Below are 19,456 nucleotides of genomic sequence, written 5' to 3'. Positions count from 1 at the left end.
TTGGGGGCCGCTAGGCAGCTGATGTAATATTAGTAACACGTTACAATTGTCTCATACTTCAGTGGCTCTTCTGGGATCCCTCCAATTTGCTTCAAGAGGCTGATGGGCCAGAACCAGAAGAGATGAGGAGGCAGATACTTGCCATGCCTACCAGGGCAGAGGGGAGAAGATGAGAGACGGAAAGATAAAGCCAGGATCAGGGGGCTGGTGAGACCTGAGTAAAATCGCCCAGGTCCCTGCTTCTGTGTCTCCATGGATGGGGAGGGTTTCCCCAGCCCCAAAGCTGGGGGCCGATCAGGGTATCGCTAGGCACATTAACTGCCTGGGGTCGAGAAGGAAATGGCTAGGCAGCAGTTCTGCAGAGAAGGACCTAGGGGTTACAGTGGACGAGAAGCTGGATATGAGTCGACAGTTTGCCCTTGTTGCCAAGAAGGCTAACGGCATTTTGGGGTGTATAAGTAGGGGCATTGCCAGCAGATTGAGGGACGTGATCGTTCCCCTCTATTCAACATGGGTGAGGCCTCATCTGGAGTACTGTGTCCAGTTTTGGGCCCCACACTACAAGAAGGATGTGGAAAAATTGGAAAGAGTCCAGCAGAGGGCAACAAAAATGATTAGGGGGCTGGAGCACACGACTTATGAGGAGAGGCTGAGGGAACTGGGATTGTTTAGTCTGCAGAAGAGAAGAATGAGGGGGGATTTGATAGCTGCTTTCAACTACCTGAAAGGGGGTTCCAGAGAGGATGGATCTAGACTGTTCTCAGTGGTACCAGATGACAGAACAAGGAGTAATGGTCTCAAGTTGCAGTGGGGGAGGTTTAGGTTGGATATTAGGAAAAACTTTTTCACTGGGAGGGTGGTGAAGCACTGGAATGGGTTACCTAGGGAGGGGGTGGAATCTCCTTCCTTAGAGGTTTTTAAGGCCCAGCTTGACAGAGCCCTGGCTGGGATGAATTAGTTGGGGATTGGTCCTGCTTTGAGCAGGGGGTTGGACTAGATGACCTCCTGAGGTCCCTTCCAACCCTGATATTCTATGATTCTATGACATCCCCAGCTGGCCCTGTGTTCTCCGAGTGGTGGCAGGACAGGCACGCCACACATCACTGCAGCCAGGACTCCAGCCCCAGTGACCGCAGCCCTTCCCGGGCACTCTCTCCACGGCTCCTCTTGCATCCTGGAGAAGGGCTGGGCTGGCCCTGTGGCGCAGAGCCAGGTACGGCAGGGCCTGCCAGTCACCTCCGCACGGGGCAGGTGACCTGGGTGGTGCGAAGCTACCGGAGCTCAGCGCCAGGGCAGGGCACCAAAGGACCTACCGCAGAGAGGGGCGTCTCTGAAGAGCTGCTCCACGTGGGTGAGGATGAACTCCACAACGATGGACTGCACCCGCACCTCCATGAAGGCAGCCGTGCCGTTGAACCCAGAGGCCTCGATGTCCTTAGATCTGGAGGGGAGGGACGGGGGAGGCATGGCTGAGAAGGTGAACGCTGCTGGGATCCCCCCTCACACTCTGCCCGTTCCCCGCCGCAGGGCAGAGATTCCAGGCAGCGGGGCACCCTTTGGCTTTGGGTTGGGGCTAGCGTGCTGCTAGAGGGGACCCCACGCGTGTGGGCAGAGGAGCACAGAGCAACTCGCCTGGGCGTTTGGGGGTCACGGATCGGTGTCTCGGGAGAATGTGGCAAGAGGGGGATGTCCTGTTAAAATGGTTTCCTTTCCCCTTCCCTCGCCAACTCCCCCCTACACCCTTCTCCTGTCCCTATCTGCTCTCCCCGGCCTCATTTCCTCCCCAGCTCTCCGTTTCTCCAGGTTCCTCCATCCCCATCCCTCCCAGCTACAGGCTCTGTGGCACTGAGGCTGGTCCCCTTCACCCAGGGACCCTCCTCCCTGCCTCTGACAGTGCCTCAGCCTGCCCAGCGTAACCAAAGCAACAGGCGTCCCTGGCTCCCCCAGCTCCCCCTGCTGACTCTCACCTGAGCAGGTTGGGGGCCCAGACGATGGCCAGGTTCCTGGCGTGCATGTTGGTCTGGGAGCTGTAGGAAGCCATGTGAACCAGATGTCTCATCAGAAACTCCAGGGTCCTACAGCAGCCAAGGCAAGAGGAGGAGATGCTCACAATTCTGGGCTGGAGACCGGTGCCACACAGGGATGCCAGGCGGGATCAGACCCATCTAGCCCAGTGTCCTGTCTCTGACAGTGGCCAGCACCAGGTTGCAGCTGGGGAAGCTGTAACCACCACACAGCAGTGGCTCTGGGACAATCGGCCCCCATGGTCCCACCCTGGGCTCTAACAGTCGGAGATCAGTGATCGCTCTGGAGCAGCGTTGCTTAAACTGGGGTCCATGGACCCTTGGGGGTCCCTGAGGGTATTCTAGGGGGTCCGCGGGCCCCACTGATCAACTCCTCCCCCTCCCTCCCTCAACTCCTCCCCCGCCCTCTATCTCCCAGAGGCTACTGAAGCCAAAACGGGAGATGTTAGGTGCTACAAGTCCAGCGGCCAGTGGGGCTAAGGCAGGCTCCGCGCCGCTCCCGGAAGCGGCTTACACGTCCCTGTGGCCCCTGGCGGGGGGACACTGTGCACAGCCCCCGCCCCGAACGCCAACTCCGCAGCTCCCATTGGCCAGGAACTGCGGCCAATGGGAGCTGCGGGGGTGGTGCCTGCGGGCAGCGCACAGAGATCCCTGCCCCCCCGCCCCCCTCCCCCCCCGCCTAGGAGCCACTACCAGAGAGACGTGCCGGTCACTTTCGGGAGCCGCCCGAGGTAAGCGCTGCTCGGCCGGCGCTCGCACCCCCTCCTGCACCCAAACTCCCTCCCAGAGCCTGCACCCCAACCCCCTATCCCATCCTGGTGAAAGTGAATGAGTGTGGGGGAGAGCGAGCGAGACAGAGGGAGGGGGGATGGAGTGAGCAGGGGGCAGGCAGAGGTGGGGCAGGGGAGGGGCCTGGGGCTGAGCAGGGGAGCTTGGGGGGTCTCTGAAATCAAAATGGGGGTCCTCAGGTTGTTAAAGTTTGAGAACCGCTGCTTTGGATAGTCCTGTTGCCCAAATCCTGACCAATCCCCCATGGAATCTTGTTGAGTTCTGGGCATCAGTGACATCTTGTGGCAGTGAGTTCCACAGGCCGATCACATGATGCGTGAAAATGTTTGGGATTTCCCATCTTCCTGTGTCATTGCCTGTTCCTTGTTCTTGTGTCATGAGACTGGGCGAATGGAAGCCCCCAAACCCCCACTAGACTATTCAGTCCCCTCTCATTCATCCCCTCTCTAAGGTAACAGGGTTGACCTCGTCAACACTTTTCATAGCAGAGTGTCTCCAGGTCCTGGATCATCCCATCGCCTTTGTCTGACCCCTCTAGTTCTGCACTGTCCCGTCTATGGCGGTGAGTCCAGGCCTGCACAGTACTGGACTGGCGGCGCTGAAGATGGCACGCCCTGTTTATCCACAGGACACACAGCCCCTGGTTTTCACCCGAGCCCTTCAGCTGGATCCTGGCGGATGGAGAATCCCCCTGGCAGAAGTTGTGGAGTGGCTCTTAAAGGACCACATCCCAGTGGCAAAAGTTAAAGCAGCCCTAGGCTGCTCTAACTTGCATCAGGGCTGGTGCAGACCCATGGGGCCAGACCCACTCCACAGCCCGGTGCTGAGCGAAGGTCTGACACAGGAGAGACTCTGGCCCATAGAGAGTAGCAGCAGCGGAGCCAGGTTCCCTCCCAACGCCCTGCCAACGGCTATTAATCCAGACCTCGGCCCCGTGGGCTGGCTCCGCCTCGGTGACGTCTCTGCCTGAGCCAGCTGAGAGTCGAAGGGGGGCCATGTCCTCAGACACAAGACCCCGGGGGAGACCCAGCCTCAGCTCCTGGAACACCTGTAGGCTCCTTTCCAGGGGCCAGTAGGAGGGGCGAGGCCTGGCTGGAGAGAGGCTGTGCTCAACATTGTCCTAGCTCTGCTCCAGTGATCAAACTCCCGCTCACCCCGATGGGGGCTGATGCTGAGCGCAACGGACAACGCTGCCAAAGTGTGGGGAGCCCCCCAAGTCCCCGATCAGCAGCCGTGCTGCAGGGGCTGGCCACAGAGAGGAGAAGCCGGCCACTCCTCTCCCTGCTTGGCCAGACAGCTCCTAGGTAACCCTGCTGCAGGCTCTCCTCTGACTCATAGGCGTGCACACGGGGTGTACCAGGTGTGCCCAGGCACACCCTAATGCAGGGGTGGGCAAATGGCTCCACTCCCTGGTGCGGCAAGCCGCAGGGTCCGCGCTCCCGGGCCGGAGCGCCCGGCCGAGCGCAGCAAGCCGCCGGCCCCTCCCCCGCCTTCCTCCCTCCCCTGGAGCCATGCAGCGCTCTGGGGGCCAGGGCTCCGTGGGGAATCAGACACGCTCCCCCCTCCCCTGGAGCCATGGCGCCGCGCCCGCAGCGCTCTGGGGGCCGGGGCTGCGTGCTCCCGCGGGGCAGTGTTTGGCTCCGCGGTGAGGCTAGGAGCCTCATCTCATGGTAAGGGGTCCGGGGCCAGGGGGGTTGGATAAGGGGTGGGGGCAGTCAGGGGACAAGAAGCAGGGAGGCTTAGGTAGGGGGTGGAGTCCTGGGGGGCAGTTAGGGGCAGGGGTCCCAGGAGGGGGTAATCGGGGGGGACAACGAGCGGAGGGGTTGGGGGTTCTGAGGGGGGAAGTCAGGGGGCGGGAAGTAGGAGGGAGTGGATGGGGGTGGGACTAGGGCAGGGGCGGGGCTAGGGCGGGGCTCCCTGGGTGCACACCCTAATGAAATGGGCTGCGCACGCCTATGCTCTGACTGGATGGCCATGGGCGAAGGGGCTATGCGGGCTGCAGGAGAGGGCAGGCCAAGAGCCTGAGCTCCCCGCTGGGCGACGTGGCCCCCCCCCCGTATGATCTGCAGCACACGGGGGATCAGCCAGAGCTCTCCGGCAGTGGGAGGGCCGGAGAGCAAGGGGCTGAGGCTGGGGCAGTGTGTGGCTGACCCAGGTGACTGTTGCTGACGCAGCAGATTGTTGTGACTGATATCGCGGTTGGGGTAAATTAGTCTGGGACTGACAGCCAGCGGGGAGCCCACCCCACAGCCGGTGAAAGGTCCCCGACCGGCAGCAGGATAAGGGCAGGCCAGGCAAGCGTGTTCCACCCCAGAATGCCACCGCCCTGACCTGGAGGGGCCAGCCTGGGAGCAGAAGGGGGGCTGGGTCCCCCATGGCCTGTGCCCTTCGATCTCCAAAACGCAAGGGGTTTTTGTATGGCTGAGCCCATGTAGCCCTGCCCTGGCCACCCACAAGGGCTCCCCTGAGGCTTTTGCTCACACGTCACGCTCACTCCTAGGGGCCTTGGGGTGGGCGGTGGGGTGAGGGTCACCCTCCACAGTACCTGTAGTGTGGGGATGGAAGTTCCTTCAGCACCTCTTTGATTTTCACCAGCCGTCCCTCCTCCATCTGGATGGCCACGGCATCCTGGGAAAAAAGCAAGAGTCGTAAGAACATAAGAACAGCCATACTGGGTCAGAGCAAAGATTTTATAGGGACAGTCCTGATATTTGGGGCTTTTTCTTACATAGGCTCCTATTAGCCCCCACCCCCGTCCCGATTTTTCACACTTGCGATCTGGTGACTCTAGTCCAGAGGCCCCAGTCAGTCTCGTCCTACGGGAATCCTCGCTCTTAATCATTTATTTACTAGCGATCGTTTCTATGGCACCCTGGGGAGCAGGCAAGCGGGGAACGGGGGCAGCCTGCACAGAGATACCAGCAGGGACTGAACTCACAAACTTTAGCCCCAAAACCGAGAGAGTCAGTAACAGATGGTTACAGTCCCTAGCACTGGCCATTAGAGGGCGACATGATCACACCCAGGGCACCAGCGATCCATGGCCCGCTGCAGTGGATTGAACAGGCCAATGTGCAGACTCCCTGCACCACATCATAAGAACATAAGAAAGGCCGTACCGGGTCAGACCAAAAGTCCATCTAGCCCAGTATCCTGTCTACCGACAGTGGCCAATGCCAGGTGCCCCAGAGGGAGTGATCCTAACAGGCAATGATCAAGTGATCTCTCTCCTGCCATCCATCTCCACCCTCTGACAGACAGAGCCTAGGGACACCATTCCTTACCCTTCCTGGCTAATAGCCATTAATGGACTTAACCACCATGAATTTATCCAGTTCTCTTTTAAACTCTGTTATAGTCCTAGCCTTCACAACCTCCTCAGGTAAGGAGTTCCACAAGTTGACTGTGCGCTGCGTGAAGAAGAACTTCCTTTTATTTGTTTTAAACCTGCTGCCTATTAATTTCATTTGATGACCCCTAGTTCTTGTATTATGGGAATAAGTAAATAACTTTTCCTTATTCACTTTCTCCACATCACTCATGATTTTATATACCTCTATCATGTCCCCCCTTAGTCTTCTCTTTTCCAAGCTGAAGAGTCCTAGCCTCTTTAATCTCTCCTCATATGGGACCTGTTCCAAACCCCTAATCATTTTAGTTGCCCTTTTCTGAACCTTTTCTAGTGCCAGTATATCTTTTTTGAGATGAGGAGACCACATCTGTACGCAGTATTCGAGATGAGGGCGTACCATCGATTTATATAAGGGCAATAATATATTCTCAGTCTTATTCTCTATCCCCTTTTTAATGATTCCTAACATCCTGTTTGCTTTTTTGACCGCCTCTGCACACTGCGCGGACATCTTCAGAGAACTATCCACGATGACTCCAAGATCTTTTTCCTGATTTGTTGTAGCTAAATTAGCCCCCATCATACTGTATGTATAGTTGGGGTTATTTTTTCCAATGTGCATTACTTTACATTTATCCACATTAAATTTCATTTGCCATTTTGTTGCCCAATCACTTAGTTTTGTGAGATCTTTTTGAAGTTCTTCACAGTCTGCTTTGGTCTTAACTATCTTGAGCAGTTTAGGATCATCTGCAAACTTTGCCACCTCACTGTTTACCCCTTTCTCCAGATCATTTATGAATAAGTTGAATAGGATTGGTCCGAGGACTGACCCTTGGGGAACACCACTAGTTACCCCTCTCCATTCTGAGAATTTACCATTAATTGCTACCCTTTGTTCCCTGTCTTTTAACCAGTTCTCAATCCATGAAAGGACCTTCCTTTTTATCCCATGGCAGCTTAATTTACATAAGAGCCTTCAGTGAGGGACCTTGTCAAAGGCTTTCTGGAAATCTAAGTACACTATGTCCACCGGATCCCCCTTGTCCACATGTTTGTTGACCCCTTCAAAGAATTCTAATAGATTAGTAAGACACAATTTCCCTTTACAGAAACCATGTTGACTATTGCTCAACAGTTTATGTTTCTCTATGTGTCGGACAATTTTATTCTTAACTATTGTTTCGACTAATTTGCCTGGTACAGACGTTAGACTTACCGGTCTGTAATTGCCGGGATCACCTCTAGAGCCCTTTTTAACTATTGGCGTTACATTAGCTAACTTCCAGTCATTGGGTACCGAAGCCGATTTAAAGGACAGGTTACAAACCTTAGTTAACAGTTCCGCAACTTCACATTTGAGTTCTTTCAGAACTCTTGGGTGAATGCCATCTGGTCCCGGTGACTTGTTAATGTTAAGTTTATTAATTAATTCCATTTCCTCTGCACTCCACGGCAGAGAGCAGCGCCCCCTAGGGCAGGGGTGGGCAAACTACGGCCCGCAGGCCAGATCCGGCCCACCAGCCATTTTAATCCGGCCCTCAAGCTCCCGCTGGGGAGCAGGGTCTGGGGCTTGCCCCGCTCTAGTGCGCCAGCTGGGGAGCAGGGTTGGGAGCTGCTCCATGCGGCACCTGGAAGCAGCAGCATGTCCCCCCTCCAGCTCCTACACGTAGGGGCAGCCAGGGATCTCCACTGTGCACACTGCCCCCGCCCCAAGTGCCACCCCTGCTGCTCACATTGGCTGCAAACCGTGGCCAATATGAGCTGCAGGGGCGGTGCCTGTGGACGGGGCAGTGCACAGAGCCACCTGGCCGCGTCTCCATGTAGGAGCTGGAGAAGGGACATGCCGCTGCTTCTGGGAGCCGCTTGAGATAAGCGCCGCCATGAGCCTGCACCCCTGAGCCTCTCCCCACACCCCAACCCCCTGCCCTAGCCCTGATCCTCCTCCCACCCTCTGAACCCCTCAATCTCAGCCCGGAGCACCCTCCTGCACCCCAAGCTCCTCATCCCCAGTCCCACCCCAGAGCCTGCACCCCTAGCCGGTGCCCTCACCACCCCCGCCCCACACCCCACTTCCCTGCCCCAGCCCGGAGCCCCCTCCCACACCCTGAACTCCTCATTTCTGGCCCCACCCAGGAGCCCGCACCCCCAACCAGAGCCTTCATCCCCTCCCACACCCCAACCCCAATTTTGTGAGCATTCAAGGCCCGCCGTACAATTTCTATTCCCAGATGTGGCCCTCCGGCCAAAAAGTTTGCCCACCCCTGCCCTAGGGGCTAGGATAACAAAGGCTGTGATTGGCAGTAATTCTAACGGCTCAAGCGTATCAAGGGCAGAAGCAAAATTACACAGAGCAGATGAGCTTCCCAGCATTAATGCCACCAACACAGCGAGACGTACCATAAAGGTGCCCTCAGAGTCCTGGTTTCATGACACCGAAACCTTCCTTCAAGCAGGAGATTGATATATTGGAGAAGGTTCGGAGAAGAGCCATGAGAATGATTTGCAGGATAAGAAAATCTGCCTTATAGTGAGAGACACATGGAGCTCAATCTATTTAGCTTAACAAAGAGAAGATTAAGGGGCGACTTGATCACAGTCTGTGAGTACCTACTTGGGGAACAAATATTTGATAAGGGGCTCATCAGTCCAGCAGAGAAAGGTTGAACATGATCCAACGGCTGGAAGTTGAAGCTAGTCACCTTCAGACTGGAAATAAGGCACACGTTTTTAACCGTGAGAGTAATTAACCACTGGAACAATTTACCAAGGGTGGGAGATTCTTCATCACTGACCATGTTTCATAGAATCATAGAATATCAGGGTTGGAAGAGACCTCAGGAGGTCACCTAGTCCAATCCCCTGCTCAAAGCAGGACCAACACCAACTAAATCATCCCAGCCAGGGCTTTGTCAAGCTGGGCCTTAAAAACCTCTAAGGATGGAGATTCCACCACCTCCCTAGGGAACCCATTCCAGTGCTTCACCACCCTCCCTCACTGCAACTTGAGACCATTGCTCCTTGTTCTGTCATCTGCCACCACTGAGAACAGCTGAGCTCCATCCTCTTTGGAATCCCCCTTCAGGTAGTTGAAAGCAGCTATCAAATCGCCCCTCACTCTTCTCTTCTGCAGACTAAATAACCCCAGTTCCCTCAGCCTCTCCTCGTAAGTCATGTGCCCCAGCCCCCTAATCATTTTTGTTGCCCTCCGCTGGACTCTCTCCAATTTGTTCACATCCCTTCTGTGTGGGGGGGACCAAAACTGGACGCAATACTCCAGGTGTGGCCTTACCCGTGCCGAATAGAAGGGAATAATCACTTCCCTCAATTTGCTGACAATGCTTCTACTAATAGAGCCCAATATGCCGTCGGCCTTCTTGGCAACAAGGGCACACTGCTGACTCATATCCAGCTTCTCATCCACTGTAATCCCCAGGTCCTTTTCGGCAGAACTGCTGCTTAGCAAGTCGGTCCCCAGCCTGTAGCAGTGCCTGAGATTCTTCCTTTCTAAGTGCAGGACTCTGTTTAAACCAAGACTGGATGTTTTTCTAAAAGGTCAGCTCTAGGAATTATTTGGGGGGAGTTCTCTGGCCTGTTCCACAGGGGGTCAGACCAGATGATCACAATGGTCCCTTCTGGCTTTGGAATCTATGAATCCCCCCCTTATTATAACCGATTTTGCAAACGGAATATTCTCTGATTGTTTTCCCCATGTTTTAGGATTCTACAGTGTCCTTAGAGACCTCATTGCCGGTTAAAAAACAAACGTCCTTTCCTGCGTTATGCCTAAGGCCTACATGATACACAGCATCAGTAACCCACAAAGTGCTTTACAGAGGCACTCGGGATCATTAGTCCCCATTTTAACAGAAGGGGAAACTGACTTGCCACAGTTTAGCCCTTAGCAGAGCCAGGACTAGACCCCAGGTTTGCTGAGACCCATACTGGGTTTCTAGAAACTAGGCCAGCCCTTTCTTTGTGCTAGCTGCGCTCTCTGTCTCCTTGCTGCATTTCTCTTAGATTGTAAGCTTTGGAGGCCAGGGCTTGCCTCTTTGTTAGACATGTGTACCTGGCCTGCTGGGTAACCCTGGGCACTGTTCTGTGCCTCAGTTTCCCCATGTGTAAAATGGGGATGCTGATCCTGACCCTCCTTTGTAAAGCTCTTTGGGATCTACAAATAAAAAGCACCTGATAACAACCAGAGGTGATGAGGATGAAGATTAATATCAGGCAAATAACATTAAAAATAGCAAATAAAGCCTCCGTTACTGCAGGGTCTATCTGCCTGTGGTTATTAGAATGGAAAGAATGTTAAAGATCACATGGACTGACACTGTTCATGCCGGGCCGTGACTTGTATTTTTCTAGCTCAGCTCACTGAGTTTCACTTTGGGGTCAAGGCAGTTTCAGTTTCCAGATCACTCGCCCAATGAGCCTCCGACTGTTCCACATGGCAGGTCACATTTGAATAGAGTCAGAAAGTCTAGATTCATAGGTTCCAAAGTCAGAAGGAACCACTGTGATCATCTACTCTGACCTCCTGGATAACGCAGGCCATGGGATTCCCCTGAACGACTTCCTGTTTGAATGATAGCTAGGGCCCTACCAAAGTCATGATCAATTTCACGGTCATCGGATTTTAAAAATCGTAAATTTCATGATGTCAGCTATTTAAATCTGAAATTTCACGGTGTTGTAATTGTAGGGATCCTGACCCAAAAAGGAGTTGGGGGAGGGGTGTCGCAAGGTTATTGTAGGGGGGTGGGGATTCTGGTGGTACTGCTACCCTTACTTCTGTGCTGCTGCTGGCAGGGCACTGCCAACACCCGCCGCTCTTCAGCTGCCCAGCTCTGAAGGCAGCACAGAAGTAAGGGTGGCAATATTGCGATCCCCCTAAAATAAGCTTGCAACCCCCCTGCTACTCCCTTTTGTACCCCCAATTTGAGAAACGCTGGTCTCCCCCATGAAATCTGTATAGTGTAGGGTAAAAGCACACACAAGACCAGATTTCATGGTCCACGATGTGTTTTTCATGGCCACGAATTTGGTAGGGCCCCAATTATAGCCGATCTTCTAGAAAAACATCTAATCTTGCTTTAAAAATTGTCGGTGATCGAGAATCCACCACAACCTTTGGGAAATGATCCAATGGTTAATTGCTCGCACTGTTAAAAATGTACACCTTATTTCCAGTCTGCATTTGTCTCGCTTCACCTTCCAGATGTTGGATCGTGGCAGACTTTTCTCTGCTAGACTGAAGAAACCATTATTAAATATTTGTCCCTCATGTAGGTACTGTACTACAGACTGTGATCAAATCACCCCTTCACCTTCTCTTTGTTAAGTTAAATAGATCGAGCTCTTTGAGTCTAACACTATTCAAGACATCGGTGGCCAGAACCCCACTACTTTGGGGGGAAATTAGAAAACCAAAATGGAAAAAATGGGGGGCACGTGGAGCCCCTGCCATCTGATTAGCACAGCCACAGCTGTGCCTCAACTTTCTGGGATTTTCTTTCCCCCCCCCTACATGAACATTTCAGCAAGACCGACATGAATTCGAGAAAACTTTCAGTGTCGCAGAATCTGCATAAAATTTGTTCCAGTTCTAAGCCTAGCCCCTGCAAACCCTAACCCTAACCACGTCCGTACTAGCCATCTAGTCCAGTATCCTGTTCCATCTAGCCCAGTATCCTGTCTTCTGACAGTGGCCAGTGCCAGGTGCTTCAGACGGAATGAGCAGAATATCCTCTGTGTGATCCAAGTGATCCATCCCCATTCCCAGCTTCTGGCAAACAGAGGCTAGGGACACTTCAGAGCATGGGTTTGTATCTCTGCCCATCCCGGCTAATAGCCATTGATGGACTTATCCTCCATGAACTAATCTACAGTAGAACCTCAGAGTTACGGACACCTCAGGAATGGAGCTCGTTCATAGCTCTGAAACGTTCGTTATGGGATGCTCCTCAGGGCGGACTGCTCAGAGCGGGGGCTCTGGATCTGAGGCTCCCCTCATAGCAATTGCTGGGCCCTTTCAGCAGGACCTGACTCACTCTGATACTGTCCTTTTAAGAAGAGGACACCCCAGCGATTGTGGGGCATTTCACAATCTCATCTGTCCCCCAGTGGCAAGGGCTGCTAAGGCTCACATCTGCTAAAGCACGGGCGCTGAATGGAGCATGCACCTGTGCCCACGCGCGGGCCTCAGGGGAAACACGGAAACACCCTGATTTGCACACGCAAGTCAGAGCACACGCAGCTTCGCCCACGCCCTGCTGGGAATTTGCCCATCAGAGTGCTGGGGGGATGGGCAGGATGCCAGCTGCTGCTGATTTAATTCCCCGTGCTTCACCGTTGTGAGGACCAAGGCGGACGTGACATTGCCACAGCCGGTAGCCAAGACTGTTGGGTTCTGTCTTCACTGCAGAGGCTCCTACTCGGCTGTTGCTCCCTCCACACACAAACCCTCTCACCCCGAGTTTGGTGGGGCATTAAACCTAGGCTAGCTGGCCCAGCTGGGGTACAGACTAAAGGCTGAGCGAGGCTTTCACTGGGGCTAGTAACCTTCCCATTTTGGAGTGTGGACTCAGGCTAAACCTCTTGAGTGCTGATAGCCCTCCTGTGTCTTCCCACAATTCCCCCCTGTGTGCCCAGAAGGACAGACAAGTTCTCCCACAATGCACTGGGAGCACGTCACTGCACTTAGTACTCACTAAGACCCGTGGGGGTCCCCCCCAGCGGGTGTGACACACACGGGGGAGTGCGGAACAGGGAGGACACAGGCACTCAGGCCGGGTTCTGCAGTGCGGCTGCTCGCTCTGGTGCTAGGCCGAGCCCGGGGCTCAGCCCCGGGTGCCGATCACCAGAGTTAGCACTGTGGCGGAGACATCCCCGGAAGGCGGATTGCAGGGCCAGACTCACAGCAAACTTGTCGTAGAGCTGGTAGGTGAGCAGGGGGTTGGGGAGCTCCCGGAAGTAGGCTTTGCAGAGGGAGCTGACGCAGTGGATGTCCTGCAGGTACACATCTTTGTTGAGATCGGGGCAGCGGTCGCTGTCAAACTCCTGCCTGCGAACCAAGAGAGGGAGGAGAGTGATTGCACTGGCGGGCCTGGGGGAGATGGGGAGCAGCTAGGGATGCCCGCTGAGGTTGGACGTATTCCTGGAGGGAGGTTTCATCACATGACATCATCTTTAATGAAAGATTAATCTTTGATTCCTGGAGACTCCAGGACAGGAGTGGCAGAAAAGTGTGTGTGTGTGTGTGTGTGTGTGTGTGTGTGTGGCCCCGCCCCTTCCCCCAAGGCCCCACTCCCATGCTGCCTCTTCCCCCCAAGACCCCACCCCCTGCTCTTTCTTCTCCGCCCCCTCCCACCACCCTCATGACTGGTAAAAAGCAGGAGGGCCACGACCCCCTGTCCCTGTCCCCCCGTTCACATCAGGGCTCCACGGGCCACATGCACAATCCACACACAGGCAAGGACACCCAGACCCAGTCCCCGCACGCCAGAGGCTGGGGCCAGCTGAGTCCCCCTGAGCCCTAGGACCTTGGTCCCTGTTTCTCTTTGTGCGCGTCACACTGGAGCTGGGGGGCGGGGGTGGAACATACCTGCTCTAATGCTGATGGAGCAAGTGAGCTACCGCTAGCAGTGGAGCCGTGGTGGGAGGGGCTACCTGCCCCGCGTACCATCTCACCTGAAGCCCTAGGAACTCGTCCCACCGCTAGTTTTAGTGCGCTCGCTCAATCCGAGCTGGAAATGACACCGCCCGCTACCATGCAGGCGCCCCCAGCGGCTCTCTTTGCCCCGGAGCGCAAGTCACCAAGCCAAGGCGTGACCGTCTCACGGGATAGCCGCCGTCCAGGAACCGGAAGGCGCGTGAGCGAGTGCAGAATGCAGCTGCCCAGTGCGGGGTGAGTCCCAAGGCTCATGTAGCACCAACCGCCCCAGGACTGCGCAGGATCCCGGTCTGCTCCGGGGGCAATTCCAGGTGACGACGAGGGGTCAGTCTAGACATGTCGACAGCCCCGATCTAGCTTTAATGTAGCTCGCTCGGGTCTCAGAGCAGTGAAACCACGGCAGCACGGGCTGTACGAACCCACCTGAAACTCTGGGCAATTGCCACAAGGTAGCTACGTCAAAGCTTGCTTGGGGATAGCTACATATGACACAAAGGCCCGGTGGTGCCAATGAGCAAAGGGTTCACTGTTCTTTGCAAGAAACCTCCTGTCTCAGACCTGACAAACTCACTACACCCCAGACACCGCTCTCATGCTCTCATGGTATTTATCCACCAAGGGTAGCATGTGAGGTCTCTACTGAAAGCTTGTAACGTAACGATACTCCTAATCATTTCGAGATGTGCGTACGATTGATCAGTAAGGAATAATGGAACTATATTGAAAACTGCGCCTTGGAGGGAAAGTGAGTCACCAGGGAATCATATGTCTTGGTGCGGGCCCGTTCCAGCGGGAGGAAAATGTTGCCCCTCCCAGGCTAGCCCATGACACAATGTATCGCTCCATTGTCCACGATCACAACAACCCAGAGAAGTCAATGGAAAACCATCAAAGGCAAACTATAAACACTAAAGCCACGTGGAGGTGAAAAGGAGCATGATACAGACAGGTGCTCGCTCCATCCAGGAGTGAAGGCAAAAGACTGGTTCAGCATTACACCGTGCAGAGAAAGACACTCTGCAGCTATTCACTGAGGAGATGTTTTGTTGGGTGGGGATGTTTCAGGAAGGATTGGACCCTGGCTCCAGGGAAGCCACCCGGCTCTGCAACCATCTGAATTTTGCAGGGCAAAACCTACTGTATTGGCTAGGAAAGGGAACTATTCATAAGGGTAGGATCCAGGTCCCGTTTTATGATGTTTTGTATTGTAACCATCTGTTTCCAACACTCTCTCTTCTTTCTAGTGCAGGGGTGGGCAAACTACAGCCCGAGGGCCGCATCCGGCCCTCCAGATGTTTTAATCCATCCCTTGAGCTCCCGCCGGGGAGCGGGGTCAGGGACTTGCCCCGCTCCGCGTGGCTACCGGAAGCAGCAGTATGTCCCACCATCGCAGCTCCCATTGGCCTGGAGCCGCAGCCAATGAGAGCTGCAGGTACGGTGCCTGCAGATGGGGCAGTGTGCAGAGCTGCCTGTCCGCGCCTCCGCATAGTAGCCGGAGCAGGGAGGACATGCTGCTGTTTCTGGGAGCTGCTTGAGATAAACGCCACCCAGAGCCTGCATCCCTGACCCCCTCCCAGGCCTCAACCCCCTCCCCCAGCCCTGACCCCCCTCCCGCCCTCCGAACCCCTCGGTCCCAGCCCGGAGCACCCTCCTGTTTCCCCAACCCCTCATATCCAGCCCCATCCCAGAGCCCACACCCCCAAGCGGAGCCCGCAACCCCTCCCGCATCCCAACCCCCAATTTTGTGAGCATTCACGGCCTGCCATACAATTTCCATACCCAGATGTGGCCCTTGCGCCAAAAAGTTTAACCAGCTCTGTTCTAGTGAAACCTCTGTTCTTTCTTAAATAAACCTTCTTTCGGTGTATTATAAGTGGGCACAAATGCTGTGTGTTATACAGGAGTGGTGATTTAAGGTAAAATTGGTATACTGGGGTGCACTGCTTCTTTGGGGGTAGAGGATCTGGGATTTGTGTGAGTAGCCAGTGTCGGGGGGGGGCTGGACATCACAGGGGGACCCGTCAAGCTGCCGATGCTTGAAGGGGACTCAGGGATGTTAAGCTGCATAGCCTGGAGGAAAGCACTTGAGTGTCTGACGGCTGGTGGTGGTTAGAAAGCTAACCCCCAGCTACCGCTAGAGGCAGGGTGTAAGAAGGTGACTCACAGTCCAGGGGTACCCCGAGAACCATCACAGTACCCGAACTGCAATCACGCCCCGGGACTGCAGGCTAGCCCCACACTAGAGCTGGGTGAACATTTCTCAGCGGAGCAGTCATCTGTCAGAAATTGTAGTTTCCTCAAAATCTAAACATTGTGTGGGAACGTGTCAATTTCAAGGACATTTTTGATGGGAAAAAGTCAAAACAAACCACGTCAGCTTCCTTGTTTCAGTAAGGAAAAAAGTTTCATTTCAACATTCCCATTTCGCTTTGATTTCTACTTTATAGCAATATATTACTTTGTATCTATATTATACTTCATATCTAATATTATATTACAGGGCAGAGGTTTTCAAACTTTTTCCATTTGCGGACTCCCTAAAAAAATTTCGAATGGCGGTGCAGACCCCTATGGAAATCTTAGACACAGTCTGCGGACCCCCAGGTATCCGCAGGCCACAGGTTGAAAACCACTGTTCTAGGGTTTTGACATTATCCAAAAGCAATAATGTTACCTGACTGAAACTCAACATTAGCAAAACGAAACGTTTCGCTGGCTCCAGGTCAATTTTTTTTTTTTAGAATTTTCATTGGAGGGAAATTTCAAAATTTCAGCTTTTCATTCCAATTCGGAGCAAAAACCAATTTTGAACTGTCAGAATTTCCTGTGGGACAGAAATCCCAGTTCCCAGCCAGCTCTAATGATCTCTAAGGCCCTGCAATGTCCGGGACCTAGTTCTAACTGTGCTTTGTCCCCACAGTTCAGATCAGCTGGGACTAGGGTGACCAGATGTCCCGATTTTATAGGGACAGGCCGGATTTTGGGGTCTTTTTCTTATATAGGCTCCTATTACCCCCCACTCCCTGTCCCGATTTTTCACACTTGCTGTCTGGTCACCCTAGCTGGGACTCTCAAATAACAGGCCCTAGATTTGCATTCTCAGAGGGGCTGTTTTAGCTTTGCAATGACATTCAGAGCACAGGTTTGGCTCTTCCCCCAGGCTTTTGTCCTTCGGGGCAAATTTGAGGCTGATCTGTATTTTACTGCTGGATGTGAGTTTTCCAAGGTTGAGACAACCTGCAAGTGAGGTGTGTTGTTTTATCAATTACTGTTCAGTGCCCAGAGGTGTGTGATGGGAGATTACAGAAAAGAAAAGAAAGAGATCAGCACCTTTACAAATTCCTAGCTTCATAGAGTTTAAGGCCATTAGATCATCTTGTCTGACCCCCTGTATTACACAGGCCAGAGCTTTTCACCCAGTTACCTGTAATTGGGCCCTGACTATGTCTGACTATGGTGCATCTCCCAGAAAGGCAGCCTGGCTGGATTTGAAGACAACAAGAGATGGGGAATCCCCCACTTCACTCGGGAGTTTCAAACTGGCCCTTTTAGGCAGGTCCCGAGATGAGCATGTAGGAGCGTTGGGCACCCAGCTTTGAAAAGTTCGCCCACAGCTGTTAATGAAGGGCCCCTCGGAGCCACGTGTTGTGTCACAGAAGCCACGAGCGGGTCAGACACATGGGAAGCCCCTCCCCCCCGTCCCACACACATGTGCAAGTGTCCCCTCCAATCCGAGGCATTTTCAGCCCCCGTCCTTACCTCAGCTTCTGGATGTTTGAGGAGACCCCGGAAAGCCTGTAGATCCCGTCCACAATGCCGTGCTGCTCGACGAACTCCGTGCAGCTCCTCAGCACCTGGGGGACTGGGGGGAGAGAGGAGAGTCAGCCGGAGCGCCGCAGCCCAATCCGGGGGCGCTGACTAGAGCCACGACCACGAAATGGCCAGAGCCCCGAGTGACCCCCCCCATCTTCTGTTCTGGAGCGGGGCGATGTCCCCCTTTCACCACTCCTCCCCAGCGGAGACGCATGATGCCTTGCTCTCAAGTGGGCAGGAGTTTCCACCTCTCCGGGCCTTGGGGGTCAGCCACAGCCGTCAGACCCACGCTGATCTCCCGAGGGAGGTTGGAGTCTCTAGAGGGGTGTAGTAACTGCAGGCAACCACCCGGAGGAGACCACTAACATGGGGCTGTGGAGTTAATGAGGAACAGCTAATCCGCTTTACATTCACACCTGACTTTACTCCAGATTAATTTTCCTGTGTAGACAAATTCCTGGCTGCAGGGGCTCTGAGAAGCAGCTGCCCAGGGCATCACAGCAAAAGGCCCCAGGGCCACTCACCACTGAGCCGGGGCTGAGGAGTTTCTGCCCCCGGCTCCCCGAAAGGCAGACTCTGCTCCACCTCAGGCCTGTGCAGCGAGGGTTGGTAGCCTCCCCAGAATCCTTTGCTCTGACCGTCCTGAGCCCTCCTTGCAAAGGGTTCTGGGAAGCGTTTGGAAAATAACCACCCCTGCCACACAGGAACCAGCAGACATGGGGGGCACCCTGACGGATGAGGGAAGGGGGCAGGCTGTGGAGATGGCTGGCAGGGAGAGAGCGGCAAGTGTCCACGGTTCACCCCCCATCCCTGCAGTCCTCAGAGGCCAGACCTGGGGGCAGGGGGGAGGGTTCCCCAGGCACTGCACTTTGTTAAAGGGGTAGCACCTGTCACGCCTGAGCTCAGCCACCCTAGCGGGACCCGCCTGCCTCTGCCCAGGGCAGCCTCACAGCTCTCAGCTATGTACCGTCTCCCTGCTCCAACACCAGGGCTGCTCCTGGGTGTCTCATGGCCTCAGTGGAAACCCTCTGCTCCCCCGCTTCTGCGTCCTGCCCTGCATAGGTTGAAGTGTGTGTGTGTGTGTGTGAGAGAGAGAGACCATCGCCCCCTGTTGGCTGGGATTAGAACAGCATGACTGCATGTCCAGGCCTTACAAGGCTAAGGGAGACCAAAGCATGACACTAGCTACCCTGTGTGTGTGTGACCGTGACCAGTCACTTACTTGACCCTGTGCCTCAGTTTCCCATCTATGAAATGTCCATTTAGATTCTTTTGGGAGCTGTCACTTATATGTACGTGCAGCACCTAGCGCTGCAATTCAGTTGGGGCCTCTACCATAATAGAACTAACAAATTATAACAATGTACTCATTGCAATTACCATGGAAACGCATGGATTCTGTCTTGCTCTCTGCGTCACGTGCATGGCTGTAAATAGGGTGCAGACCCCTCCCTACCCCCCAGATCCTGCTTATGGGGACCTTTCAGTACAGGGCGTTAAGCGAAAAAGGAACAAATCTGCGTCTGCTGGCTTGGTCTCTGGTTGGGGAGGTTTGACTGGGTGGAGTCACCAGCCGATTTCATTTCTGCACACCACACAGGAAATGAAACGCACTCCCAGAGTGCGGAGCGAAATCGCTGTGCTCAGCCAGCGTGTGTGTGTGTCCATGCAGGCAAAGGGGCTAGAGACACAGAAAGGGTGAGACACCCATTACCTTTATTCAGAAGTTGTATTGACTCAGCTTAAACCAGTTTCAAAACCCATTCTAGTTAAACTGATGCAAACTCATGTGTGGCTGTTCTT

General features: G+C 54.3%; 1 protein-coding gene across 1 annotated transcript in view; it reads right to left on the bottom strand.

The window, feature by feature from the left end:
• ARHGAP30 (Rho GTPase activating protein 30) overlaps nt 1–19,456 on the bottom strand; it is a 49,482-nt gene that overhangs the window by 18,891 nt on the left and 11,135 nt on the right. Inside the window, exons 2-6 of the mRNA XM_065420304.1 lie at nt 17,600–17,702; nt 13,087–13,231; nt 5,359–5,441; nt 1,968–2,075; nt 1,314–1,441 (exon numbers count right to left, since the gene is read on the bottom strand). Of these exons, the coding sequence (XP_065276376.1) occupies nt 1,314–1,441; nt 1,968–2,075; nt 5,359–5,441; nt 13,087–13,231; nt 17,600–17,702 (567 nt within the window). The remainder of the gene's footprint in view (nt 1–1,313; nt 1,442–1,967; nt 2,076–5,358; nt 5,442–13,086; nt 13,232–17,599; nt 17,703–19,456) is intronic.

The sequence above is a fragment of the Emys orbicularis genome, chromosome 20, assembly GCF_028017835.1.
Source record: "Emys orbicularis isolate rEmyOrb1 chromosome 20, rEmyOrb1.hap1, whole genome shotgun sequence".
NCBI lineage: Eukaryota > Metazoa > Chordata > Testudines > Emydidae > Emys > Emys orbicularis.
The sequence above is the reverse complement of the archived record's forward strand: the minus strand, read 5'-3'. Positions and strand labels throughout refer to the sequence as shown.